At 40.1% G+C, this 14,494-nt stretch overlaps 1 protein-coding gene across 1 annotated transcript in view; it reads left to right on the top strand.

Annotated features, from left to right (window-relative positions):
- Positions 1–5,303, top strand: part of GABRP (gamma-aminobutyric acid type A receptor subunit pi) — a 52,371-nt gene extending 47,068 nt beyond the window's left edge. Inside the window, exons 7-9 of the mRNA XM_063446193.1 lie at positions 530–682; positions 2,514–2,710; positions 5,016–5,303. Coding sequence (XP_063302263.1) covers positions 530–682; positions 2,514–2,710; positions 5,016–5,303 — 638 coding nt within the window. The remainder of the gene's footprint in view (positions 1–529; positions 683–2,513; positions 2,711–5,015) is intronic.
- The last annotated feature ends 9,191 nt before the right edge of the window (positions 5,304–14,494 follow it).

The raw sequence follows: 14,494 nt of genomic DNA, 5'->3' as shown, positions 1-14,494 counted from the left end.
GGAAACAGGAGGAGTGGTTTTTACCCCCCCCAGCCCCTCAATATCTACATCAGGGGAGGCACCCTTGGGCGATATTCTTTCATCCTTCTTGTGAGTGATATTCTACACAGCACATTTACACTTCTCGCGAGAGCCGCACTATGACCCCGTGGCTCTCGCGAGACTTACACTGGGAGCTGACAGAGGTGCTGAACGGACCGCCGCAGAGGAGAAGGGAGCTGACAGGAGCTGCAGGAGAGGTAAGTAAGAGCTTCCTGCCAGCCCCCCTCCTACACAGCCCCTTGTCTGTATTATGGCAATGTAAATTGCCATAATACAGACATTGACTCGAGTATAAGCCGAGTTGGGGTTTTTCAGCACAAAAAATGTGCTGGAAAACTCGGCTTATACTCAAGTATATACGGTACTATACTACCTCGACCCTTTTAAAACCCCAATTAATATGTTAACTTATTATTTAAAATATTTACTTACATGTCTCAAACATTACCAAATATTAAATTAACTATATTTTCTTTGTTTCTTCAAGGCCAATATACCAGGCTTGCGTTGTATTTTGTACTTCAAAGAAATATGATCTACTTTATTTTGGAGACATATGTTCCTTCAACATTGCTGGTTATTCTATCATGGATATCTTTCTGGATTTCTATGTCTTCGGTTCCAGCAAGAACATGCTTTGGTATGGTATAATACAAGAAAATATGTGTGAGTCCAGATTCTTGAGCTTTAAATAATTTCATTATTCTCTAAACTGTAAATTGTCCAAGTCACTTCCATAATTACATTTTTGAGATTACAATTATAATAGAAAAAAAGGTCACCTTGTGTTTTTGGTTTGCTTATTTTGGTTTAACATTTGAATTTCACTCTGAATTCACTTAAAAGGAACACTCCATTCACCATAACCACAATGACATGTTGTAGTGGACCTGGTGCCAGGAGTGCCCTGAAGTCATCCATCCAGTTTGACTTGTTTCCTGGAGTCCACTGGGTTCTACCACTAACCACATGCTTCCACCCATGGGTATTGGATGGATACTACACTAATATCAATGGGGTAGGACCTATGTCCTCCCCCATCTTCCACTCATTGGACTTATCATTGTCCACCCCGCCAAATAATAGCATGTACCCACCAAATAATGCTGACCAAATAATGGACACCCCCAGTAAAAGCAAGTTACCCTACCTATACCCCTCTGCCTAATAATAGTGAGAGAGTCAATGAATCTAAACCTGTTAAAAAAATAATATATATATATATATATATATATATATATATATATATATATACTTACTATCAGAAGTATTCTTTCTTCTAATTCTTCTTAACATCAGCCCCCAAAAAGGCCAAATTAACTAACTAAAATAAAAAAATAAAACCCAATTGCAAAAAAAACAAAAACAGGGCAATGGAAATAAATCCATCTTCACCCATCTTCGCGGACTGAGCTTTGATAGCAAAATTTCCACACATTGCAATATGACCAAGAGCTCTCTGATTAATTGGCTATTAAGGTAAGCAATCAGCACACTCTGACAGCCAAGTCTCAAGAGATTTTAATGATAATTTGCAGATATGCATCCTGTTGGATGTGATTTTTCAAGTGGTTCCAAAAGAATGCTACAGAATAGGTCGGACCAACCGGATCCTGCCTGCATTTGGCTTTAGCAAACCTGTGAATTGTCAATGTGGTCAGAATTCTGCAATTTTCACCAGAATTTTTCCATTCAGACAAAGTCTGGTGTTTAGTGAATAACAGTCCCCACACAGTTAACAAACAAAAAGAAAAATGTTTAAACAACCTAGTCTCGCCCTAGGAATATTAACAAAAAGCCTGCCAATGTGATATCTTCCAACAAAGTTGTTTCAAGTAACTCTGTTTCAGTAGTTTCTAGCCAGATACAACAGAAAGCTAAATCTAGTCTCACACTAGAATAAATGAATAGGAAAGAGGAACTTTTTTTCCTTTGCTACTGAACACCACATTCCCCAAAAGAGTACTTTTCTTTCTTTCAAACTCATCTCCCACTGCAAGTTATTTCCCATTCTCCTGGCAGTAGCTGTTAGCTAGATACAGCAGATAAAGCTAAACCTAAGAATAAATAACCCAGGCTATCTCTCACTCCAAGACAGGCACAACACGGGTAAACACAATTCGGACGAACTGCATTTCGTCCCAAAACAAATATCCAAGTCTAGTTTATCCAAATATCCAAATATCAAGTTTAGTTCACTGTATCTTCATGGCTATAGTAAGTTAATGTATTATGTATTCTCTCTCAAGATATTTATTAATGAACAAATTGAATTTTTTAAATTATGATAATGGTGTAATACATTGCTAAATAAACTTTTCACTGGACTGCAATAAGCCATTATTTGTTTTGATATCTTAAGAACATGAAGAATAAACAGTAAAACATTAGCAATATCCTGTAATAATTACACATCCCAAATGTGCTTTATTATTATTAGTTGTAATTTTTGTATTATTATTTTATTTTAGGAGTAACTACTGTATTAGCCATGACTACCATTCTAATGGGTTCAAGATCAACTTTACCAACTGCCAACTGCTTCATAAAAGCAATTGATGTTTACCTCGGAATCTGTTTTACTTTTGTGTTTGGTGCCCTGTTAGAATATGCTGTAGCTCATTATTGTTCTGAAGAGGGAAAAACTTCAATCAAAGATTCAAGACAGGTAAATAGTCAGAAGTAATGTGAGAATTAAACCTTTCTAAAAAAAAAAAAAACACTGATACTTAAAATATCTATAGCTCACTAGGGATATCTCATTATGCTTATTATACATTATATTATTATTGTAAATTATGTTGTTATAGCAAATCTGCTAGCAAATGTATAGATTGTTTAAAGGAACACTATAGGGTCAGGAACACAAACATGTATTCCTGACCCTATAGTGTTAAAAACACATGTAGAGTCCTTGGCACACCCTTGCGACCTTAAATAAGTTAAAAACTCACATTTTCCCAGCACCTCAGGGGTCCCATATGAAAGCATTAGATTGGCTGAGATTGTTCATTCTGATGATCTCAACCAAGGAAGTGGGGTGGTGCCAAACGCCCCCTATCCAATCAGCATCTCCTCATAGAGATGCATTGATTTAGTGCAACTCTATGGGGAGAGTTCAGTGTCTCTATGCAGTTTTCAGCACTGACCCAGGAAGCACCTCTAGTGGCCATGTAAGTAGATGTGTTCCTAGGCACTAATGTAAACACTGCCTATTCTCTGAAAAAGCAATGTTTACAGCAAGATGCCTTCAGGGACAGAGTATTGAACAACTACCTTAAGCATTTTTGGCAGATAGTTCTAGAGGCATTATTCTGTTCTCTGTCCCAGCAAATGCAACATGGGAACTGTAGCTGCTATGCTTATTCTTCTATGAAAAGTAGACGTTTTTGTTCTGAATCAAATTTTGTCCAAATGTATCCAAATTTAGCAATTCTGAAGCCTCTGAATTCTGAATTCTTCACAAAGAAGAAATTAACCAAAAACAAGGAATTTTGAACAAATTGATATGACTTATTTTGGTTCCAGAGGTTTCATAAGAATAGCAAATTAGCAACATATCTACTAAGTAATTGAAACAGCTTATGTAAGAAGAAGGGCTGTTTCTTAATTTTGCTCTTTAAGCTGTTTTAGTAGATAGCTCCCTAATTTACTATGTGGGATTGCCATAAACAAGGGTTCCAAATTAAGGACTTATCTACTAAGCAATTGAAAGTGCACAATAATCCTAATTTTGGTCTCTTAGCTGTTTTGTAGATAGTTCCCTAATATGACACTCTTATGTGAGATTTCCATTGTAGGGATACCAAATTAGAGAGCTATCTACTAAACACAACAGCTCCCTAATTTGGTACCCTTATGTGGGATCTCCATATTTAGGGATATCAAATGAGGGTGCTGTTTATCAGGTAGCTCCCTAATGTGGTATCTATAAAGGGCCACTATAGTGTCAGAAATACAAACATGTATTCCTGACACTATTAGTGTAAAACACCATTCCATTTGCTCCCCTGAGTAAAAGGTATTTTGCTAACCTTTTTCCAGCATCGCGCAGGTTTCCTCGTGGCTGGCCCTGCCCACAATTTTGATAATCTCAGCCAATCCAGTTCTTTCGCATAGGGAAGCATTGGGAGGTTAATGTACACCTGTGGAAAACTTTGTGCTAATTTGCTACCCTTATTTATGGAAATCCCACATAAGAATAACAAATTAGGGCGCTATCTATTAAACAGCCGAAAGAGCAAATTTAAGAAAAAAAAATAGCTTTTCTTAATTTTGCTCTTTCAGCTATTTAATAGATTGCACCCTAATTTGCTATCCTTATGTGGGACTGCCATAAATAATGGTACCAAAATAGGGAGCTATCTGATAAACAGCACGCTAATTTGGTATCATTTGGAATAATAGTACCCAAATATAATTTCCCTTGTGAACTTTTTCTGAATGTTGTTTAATTTCAAATCAATTATTTCTGAATTTTGGAAAAAAAGCAATTAGAAAATAAATGACTTGAAACTAAATGACACACATTTTGTCAAGTGTACATCTCTAATGAAGAGTATCTTGTACTTTGCTAATGGGATATAAATGGAGTAAAATATGTCACTATGTTCTAGTGGCAATGCCCTCGCAATGAACACAATGTATTTACCCTACATTGAGAAAGGAAAGATTTACCCTACTTGAGAAAGTTGAAATGTAAATCAAGCAGGAAGTGGCAAGAGGTAGAATGGACCCAAGGTGGGTGTTACATTAGTGCAGTCACAGAAGCTGCTTAATAATTGGGCACCTGGTTAATCTTGTCATACTTCCCCAGTTCCTATGGTCTTCTGGGAATTGGTTTGCTGAGTAGACATTAGGAACTACTGTATTACAGGTTGCATTAATGAACACATATAATGTTAGGTAAATTAAAATAATTACTGTTCGTCAAAGTGTAAATAACTATATTTTGACTTTTTTCTTGTCAATAGCATCCTGAGGAAAAACCTGATGACAACATTGAAATTGTTATCAAAAGTACTTCTAAGGAACTGAGTTTAACTGAAAACCAAGAAAATACTCTAATGCAAAAAAACTCAGAATCAAGCTACATTTCACTGACGTTTTGGATGAAAATCAAAGAGAAAAAAGATTTCTTCAAAGATTTTTTTACAGTGAAAAATCCAGAGAATATCGATCGTTATTCCAGAGTGGTTTTCCCGCTTGTTTTTCTGATAATAAATGTGTTCTACTGGGCATATTATCTTCACATGTCATGATGAAGGAACAACTGTATAAACTGTTAAAAAGGAATTTGGGTTTGATACACTGCTCACTCAGCTCTTGAATAATGAAACCTTCATAAAGTATTTTAAAAAGTAACACTGTACTGTAACATGTCTTCATAATGTCTTCATTATTCAGTTATTATTTTGCATATGTGAATGTATTGCAAAAGTATCCCCCTAAAATATCTGCAAACGTGTGAAATACTTCTTTGTGGTCTGTAATGGTATATATATCACAAACAGACACACACACACCAACTATACTTCTAGGGAGGGAGACAGGCTGGCAGAGATCCTGCGTGTGTTACCCTGGTTGTGCCTGTGTTTGAGTGGGAGTCTGAGTCATTGATTCTGCTGTGAGACTAAATTTAACTTTATGCTGAGTTTGGCACTTATCAAGCATTTTGTAATTGATCCTTGTAGAATATTGCATATTCTATGTTTCTATTGATTATTTATGGATGTCTGGATGGACATAAGTAACAGATGGTATCAATAAGTCACAAGGTTTTCTTGTATGAGATCTCTGGAATGCGGATTGGGGGTCTTGTCCTTATATGGCTAGAGTTTTACTCTGACATCAGTATGGGCACATCTATATAGTAACTGAACAAAGGAACACAATGTCTCTCTCTCTCTTGGCTCTACTTACTATACAGCTATGTAACGATGTAACTCTCCCTTCAGGAGTCCAGGAATTACTATGTGCTGTTGAACATCCATGATCATGTAGCATCCTTTGTTTTATTATGTATCAGTAAGAATAAACCTGAAGAAACCGTAAGTCAGATTGCGTATTAGTTCTTTTCACTAATATAGACGTGAGCCTTTGACCGAAGACTATATACACAAAAGACGTATCTCAATGAACTGAAGAAAGGAAGAAGAAATGTAAGATATTACAATCCTAGTGTGAGACTAGCTTACCAATATACAGCCTTGATTTAATCGTTTTGGATACGTTTTTCAAATGATTTAATATTTTTGTATTAACTTTTAAAAGATTTAATATTTTGAAAAAACATTTTAATATTTTGATATATTTTTTACGTGATACATTTTTTGATATTTTAACATTTTGTGGTGTTAAGAAGAAAACATTTCTGCTTCATGATTAATTTTAGTGTGAGACTAAATTACCAATATACAATATTAAAAGTCATTATTATTTTTGTTATCTGTTTGGACAAAGAAAATCTTGTGATTTTTCTGACTGTGTTCAGTCCAGTGTGTGTTGTGCAGGTGTGCAAACACTGCAGTATTTCTTAATGTGAAGCAGAACTTTAGAGCAATAAATCCACCAAGCACTAATACATTTCACAACACAAATGGCAAACACCTAGTTTTGATGAATAAGGTTGTGTTATTTATTCTAATAAGAAAAGGAAACTGTGACGGACCGCCTGACTCCCTGACCGGGTGCCTCCATCAATCACTGCTTGCGAGCACCATAAACACTGTACTGGAAAAACATAACCAACGTAAAGCCCATGAACTGCCACAGCTTTGTTGGGGTCTCGCTGTCCTCCTCTCACTCTGGACCCAAGACCAGGATCCAACTTCCAGTGGATAGACCTCTTCTAGTCCACATAGCGTAGCAGTAACAGCTCTTAGAAGAGCTAGTGATTATACTCAGGGGAGTATTGTGATTATAGCAATCCCCAGAGTGAATGTAGTTCTCCAATCCCCCAAACATGAGCCAAGACTTCAGGGGTAAACAAATCTCTGTTAATGGGAGCCACACTTGGCCTTATATGACAATCCCCGTGCAGGGACCTTGTGGGGGACTGATTTGCAACTTCACAGACCAATAACAATAAGGTTACAAGGCACGACACTCCCACACACAGCACACAATCCCTCCCCTCTGCTTGGGAGATAATTGGATCAGTAACTGTACTAATTCTAATCTAATTATCTCCAAGCACAGAAAAAAACATACTTTTTTTTAAAACACCCCAAAAGCACCCTAAAAATACATAAAATACATAAAACCCCATGTTACATCCCCTGATAGCCCTGATCTGGGTGACCAATATATCCAAAAATCACCCAAATCAGTTCAGGGGTTCAGGAATTTCCTGGAAGTCTTATTTTTGACCGACCGTGCACATGGTCCCATGCCCAAAACAGTTCCAGAGAATTAGTGCTAATGGTCAGTCTCTCTGTTTGGAGTATAAAAGTACATACTTCACATGAACAGAGCATTTTAAAGTATTTTAGCCAGGTCTATTGCAGGGGCCATACTCACAGGGTAAGAGGCTGGCCAGCATGCTCCTCCAAGAACCAATGACAAGGTTCAGTTTGTCACAGAAACCCACCATCATCAATGCCAATCTGAAATTGAGGGAGAGTAGTGGAAAGGTTCATGCTTCCAAATCCACCACCAGCAGCATTGGCATGGCTTCTGAAAGTCCGAACATCTCTGTGGCGGTAGTCACCATCACTGAGGGCTGAAGATGGACACTTAATTTAGGTCCCCAGATTTCTCTTACCTTTTAGTTATCCTGTTCCTGTTATAGGTATAGGGTGTGTATTTGTTTGTTAGTTTTTTATCCCCACTATCCTTGTTGCCCTATTTTTCCAAAGATACTTCCAGGCTAGTTCAATATGGCTGTTTTACCATGCCCTTAAATCTTACATGCGGTTCTCAGCCCTTGTTATTGTCCATCCCCACCTAGCCATATCACAATACCCTGTTCCAGGGTGGAAGAGCTCCAGAAAACCCCAGTTCAGCTGCGTTGACTGAGGCAGATGCATTCCAGGTTTTTCCTCTGTGGCTGACAGGAAGCAAGCTTGGCAGAGATACCCAGCCAGGGTACAAGGAGCTCTGTCACATTTGATGGCAAAGTTGTGGGGTTGCTTCCTAGTGATCGTGGAATCATTCCTAGAGATCAGCTCATCTTCGGAGGTCCCTTTATGTCTAAAGGATTTTGCAGAGATGGTTAGCCTACCCAGGCAGAGTGCCCATATGAGGAGAGTTCCAGTGGAAGCCACAGGACGCTTTGTCCCAGGAGTATGGCCCCAACTCAGAGGAGAATGAGCTAGACTGGAGAGGTGCCATCCAGAAAGAACTCTGGCACGAGGCCCTGGAGGAAGCCTGGTTTGACAGAGATAGAGCCTCTCAAGTAAAGAGCAGTACAGGCAGAAACAATTGGTGCTTTGGATGCCATTCCTGGGAGAGCAGCCCCCGGAGGAGTGCGTGGTTAAACTCCAGTGCCTGTTCGGGAAGCAACTGTGGGTGGATTAAATGAACCAGGCGTTAGGGTGGTATGTGGTCCAGCAATACTCTTGGATGACTAAGGATGATAAGGCTGTTGTAGGAAGTCTTAGAGGAGAACAGTAACTTTGGCAGTCCTGAGGAGTCTTGGTAATCCATGAATACAGGGGAGAGATGCTGGAGCTCCCTGGAGCTATTAAGCTGAGACCTGACCTGACTAACATGGCAACCATGTTATGGGAGCTGGAACAGGAATAAAAAAGTGATTTCCATTGTGTTCAGCAGTGAACCCTTCTAAATTGAGAATTGGATGGACTTTATAACCTCAGGAGAGGAGAGTATCGGCCACTCGCCCCAGCGTCAGTTGGAACTAACAGGAGCAGAGACGATCAGTCTCCCTCCCCAGTGGCAGGTTGTTATTCAAAGGGCTTTATCTCATGGAAGTGCTCTTCATCAGGGCTCTGTGCATGGGCTACCCTGGAAGAGCAATAAACCAACATGCTGTTGTGATAGCACAACACACCACTAACTGGGCCACTGTGATTAAATAATGCCCAGGCAAAAAATTTCCGGTCTGGCCCTGCATACAGGACAACAGTTTATAATGGATAAACCAAATAAGGAGCTTTAAATATATACATATGCTGCTAAAATGAAGTAGATTCATATAAGTCATAATAGGTTTGCCCATACCTTACCGCTTTAACTAAGCAGGTTCATCTATAGGAATAACCCACTATTGTCTTCACAGAGTGTTCCACTTAGCATGACTAATTTGCGTTTTATATTCACTTTATTTATTTCTATGTTGTAATTTTTTTGGAAATCTGGCATCTTTACATTTTAAAGGTTTAGTAAATATGAATAAAGATGAGAGAGGCAAGTAGAAATTGAGTGGACTTTTAAATTAAAAATGCTCTCCCTGGAGGTCTTAATATTAAATTTGATTTATTCAATTGCTATAGGTGTTTATACAATCCATATTAAAACGTGGAAAAATTAACTCCTGGACGGACCAGGACCGCATCATAAGGGATCGGTGACACAACCCCCAACCAAATTTTAACGTTAACTACGTAACAACAACTTCATTAGCGTAGATAGTTTGTCGTTCGATGCATACTGCTGGTTTGATACTCAAGTTATGTGAAAAATACAAAAAGTGAAATGTCCTTGTTATATGACATGCATGATAATGTTGGCTGACAAAGGAATACCTGTGATATATCAGGAATACTGTAAATACTTATGTCATATATTCAATGTACAACAAATATTGTATGCCACTGATGTAACAAGACTTTCGCACAAAAATAAAGTATTGAAAAAAGTGGAAAAAATTGAAAAATGTGTCAAGTGCCTATTTTAGCATAGACCTCGATCTTTCACATTCACACATTGTCTCATCACTGAGTATATAGGTTAACTGAATGTCTGTTTGCAAGTATCTGGTCAGCTAACATAACTAGCATTAGTGAAATCATTGTCAAAGGCAATTGTTTAACATTTCTGACATCGAGTTACCAGATACGGCTCCCAAAACTGTAAAGTGTGTAAATTAAATAATGCTGGCCAATTGTTTGCTGTATTTGTGTGGTTAAAGGGACACTGTAGGCAGATTGCTTGTTTGAGTGAAGATGTTGCATGAATTAAGGGTATCTGTACTGGAGGAAGATTTTCCTTCTAACAGCAAGGGGTATAGACCCTCTAGAACATGTGGTAAGAGCAAAGATTGTGGTATTAATAGAGAAGACGGTATTCTGGTGCTCTGATCACTTCAGCAAGACAGCTGACTGTCTCCTGGTATCTTGGGTTCAGCATGTTGTTGACAGAATGGATAGTTTATTGGTGGGGAGGTGGGTTGTAATGGTCTTTATGGCACCAATGAAATCTCAGAGGAAGATGAATTGGAGGGGTTAATGTGACAGGGTGAGTGTGGCAGGATGCAAGGGGCGAGTGTGACAAAGTGATGTAGAATGAGTGTGACAGGGTTGGGAGGGTGAGTGTGACAGTGCAAGAGAAGGTGAGTGTGATAGGGTGAGTATGGCAGAGTGTCGGAATGTGAGTATGGCATGGGTGAGTGACAGAATTGGTGGAGTTATTGTGAGTGTGGCAGGGTGAAAGGGGGTAACTGTGTGTGTGGGGGTGACCGATACACAGACACATAGGTGCTTACACCGACACACATGCAGATAAATAGACACACACACACTGACATACATACCATATAACACACATACAGATATATACACAGGCACACCTATTGATACACAGACACACATAGATACAGACGCACAGGTACACACACTGACACACATACAGATACACAGACACACAAAATGACACACATTCAGATACACAGAATGACACTCCTACAGATACAAACATTGACACATATACAGATACACAGACACATATTGAGTCACATGCGGATACACAGACACTTAATGACAAACATTCAGATACACAGATATACAGATATAAACACACACACATACAGATTCATAGGGGCAGACACTGACATACAGGTACACAGACACACATATACACATACGGACAAACAGATACACATACAGACACACATATAAACATACAGACACACATACACATACAGACACACATACACATACAGACAGACAGACACACACACATACAGACACACATATACACATACAGACAGACACACATAGAGACACACATACAGATGGACAGATACACATAGAGGCACACATACAGATGGACAGATACACACGCTTGCAAAATGTAATTTTTTTTAGTCACCCTCCTGTCTCCTACCTTTTAGGTGCAGGAAACTGACTTCCCTGGGGTCTTGTGGCTGACCCAAGCCGATGGCAGTCAGAGTTCCTACTACTGTGTGGCGCTCTGGGTAAGTTGGAAGGAAGTGACCGGGGCTGTCACTTCCTTCCATGCTGACATCCTCACAGGGGCCCGGACGCACTGTTAAAGCATTGCATCATTGACCAGGCCCCTCAAAATCCATTGCCATCGGGTGCCCCTAAGAGCATGGGCAAACCAATGGGCCCTTAAACGTGCGGTCCCGGCGGGGATACCACACGTGCAGGCCTGCACCACATGGCTGGCAGGGCACCTCGGTCACAAGGGGTCGCAAGAGTCGGCAGGGCGGCCCTGAACAGGGGTACAGGGCAATGCGGATGATGGCAGGAAAAGAGGTTGAGGTTCCTAGGCAACATTGTAGGGGGTTGTTACATATACTAATAAGGGCAGGACTTGAACATATATTAAGCATCACTCAAGTTCCTTTTCTCCTGTTATATGCTACCTCAATTTCAGGTTTCGCAAGAGCATTTCACTACAACCCGGTTATAGCTCCACTAATCTCCGCATTTATCAGGTACTAAAGAATCTTAATTCATGTCGCTATTTACTGCCTATACTAGGCCACGCAACACAGCAAGGGGTTATTAACATACAGGGGGCTTGATTTCTCGCCTTGCCTCGTCAGGCCACGCTTCACTCGACTACTCGTTATACGTTATCGTCAACTCTCTATCTCACAATAGACGTCCTAAACTCCTTCAACATCTTTTCATTATTTCACCATTTTCAAGACCACGCTTTAAGCACCATAGTTTCAAGGATCTCCTTATAGGGGAATTTAGTAACTTTCCTTGGCCTCTTCAGCACACTCAGGGCCTATGGTTATAAGTCTTTCTGCATTATCACAAAAAAATTAAAATAATGAATTTTCTCCTTTTCTCCTCCCCTCTTTATTATTATACTCTTACCCCCTCCCCTTCTTCTTCTCCCTCCTCCTGCTCTTTCCCTCCTTCTTGTGTCATACTTCTCTTACAGAATTTCCTCACTGAAACCACACTTGCGTTTCACTAGGTACGTTGCATTACCCCTTCATCAAGCCCCCGTACAGGGTCAGAGAACTGGATGTATAGAGCTAGGCGCTGGCCTTAGTTGAACAATAGCTGGTCCCGCGAGGCCAACTCCCCAATCTCAACACGGAGATTTTGCCCCTCAGCCCAAACCATAGTTAAAGCTTTGCATTCACCCACATTTTGGGATTATAGGCAGGGCCTCACCTGTCTCATCACCGAGAGGCCAACACCCCGCTCACAGGGGCAAAGCTCAGACATACAAGGGACACTAAACACCATCCTGTCGTCTCTACAGTCTATCAATAATAGACTGACCAAGTTGGAAAACGCTAACACGGGCCCTCCTCCCATAGGGCTGTCACGGGCCCTCCTCCCATAGGATCAGTACAAGCACCCACTACTGACAACTTACAGGGTATGCCCCCAGCCTCGCCGTACTCCTCCCTTTCTACTACACAAGTTATAACCCCAGCACACATGGTCCCTCCATCCCTTTGTAAGGACATTTTAGACGGAAAAGATGTAAATCTGGTTTCTTTGCTAATTGCCTCCCAAGACGTTGTGGAAAACAGAGTGTACAATTACGGTGGTTTGGCTGTCATTATGAAGGCTACAGACCCAAGACTCAATACCAATACCATACCAGAGTTTGTCCTAGCCTTCGGTATCTACAGGGATGTTGTATGCTCAGTTTATCCACAGCGCCGGGAGGAATTAGACTTATATCTACATAAGGTAGACTTAGGCCACAAGTACGGGGGTTTCATGTTTTATGATTTCCACAAGTCTGTGTCAGCAAAAGCAGCCGCAACTTTGGCCCAGTTTAACATCCGCACTGACTGGAGTCTAAAGAGCACCATAGCACTATTTACAACATTAGGCGTCCCTCTATCACTGGAGAAAACAACTGAACCCACCACCAGACTCGACTTCCTAAGCATCACTCTGGATTCTGACACAATGCAGTCAAGTCTCCCCGAGGACAAGCTCGGGCGCATACACAAAGATATAGTCAGGTTCCTTCAACAGGGAACTTACACTCGTAAAGACCTACAATCTTTGTTAGGTTCTTTGAACTTCACGATGTGCATAATTCCCCAGGGTTGATCGTTTATTTATAGGTTACTGTGCATGTGGAAGGAGTTCTTAGAACATTGGAATGGGTTCTCTATGTTCATCCCTCCGATATCTGACCAATCCCCAGTCTTTTGGACAGACACAAAAAAGAAAAGTGTATCCCGCGCCTAGTATTTTATATGTGCAAAATATACATACATATGTTCTCAAGTATATCCAGAAGAAACCGAACCTCGGAATAAAGCAGAGAATAAAAAACAATAGTGCAATACAGTAATTAAAATATTTTTGGCGGTGGTGAGTACAGCTATATATAATTCACTCACATTTATATGAGCTATAACAGAGCTCAGCTGTGCAGCGCTTGGACGGTACAATCCCCGTCTTAGGATATGTTGTTGTGGTATATACCGGGGCTTCCAAAGTGCAATATGCGTGGTATATGCAAAAAAAAGGAAAATAGCAGCCAATGGTGAAGTAAGTACCAGTAATGGTGTAAATAATGGATAGTATTGTACTTACAATTGCTAGAGCATGTGACCTGCTCTAGTATGATCAGCTTAGGTGGTATAATCCCCACCAAGGATATACAGGATCCAGGAGGTAAAAGAATGAATATAAAAAGTAACTTTAAAAGTATACTTTAATATAAACAAAATATAAACAAAAACCATAAAAGGTATAAAAAGTTAATGTCCCACTTAACGCGTTTCGCCTCACAAGGCTTCTTCAGAAGTGTGGTGCAACCTCCTCTCAGATCCGTTTTTATATGTTAGTAAATTGGCAGATTTCCGTCTGGTGTGTGTCTTCTTCCTGGTTCCGGGTGCCGGTGGAACGCATACGGCGCACCGAAAGTGACGCGGCACTTGCGTCGACCGGAAATGACGCGGTGCTCGCGTTTTACAAAGAAAGATATTTTGGATCATTGTTGTGCATACAGAAATGGGCTGGTATTGAATGGTTTTTTAAACCTTTTTCTACATTCCTGCAATGCTCAGCTATCCTTGTTTTTAGTG

Source organism: Pelobates fuscus, chromosome 3 (genome assembly GCF_036172605.1).
Source record: "Pelobates fuscus isolate aPelFus1 chromosome 3, aPelFus1.pri, whole genome shotgun sequence".
Lineage (NCBI taxonomy): Eukaryota > Metazoa > Chordata > Amphibia > Anura > Pelobatidae > Pelobates > Pelobates fuscus.
The sequence above is the reverse complement of the archived record's forward strand: the minus strand, read 5'-3'. Positions and strand labels throughout refer to the sequence as shown.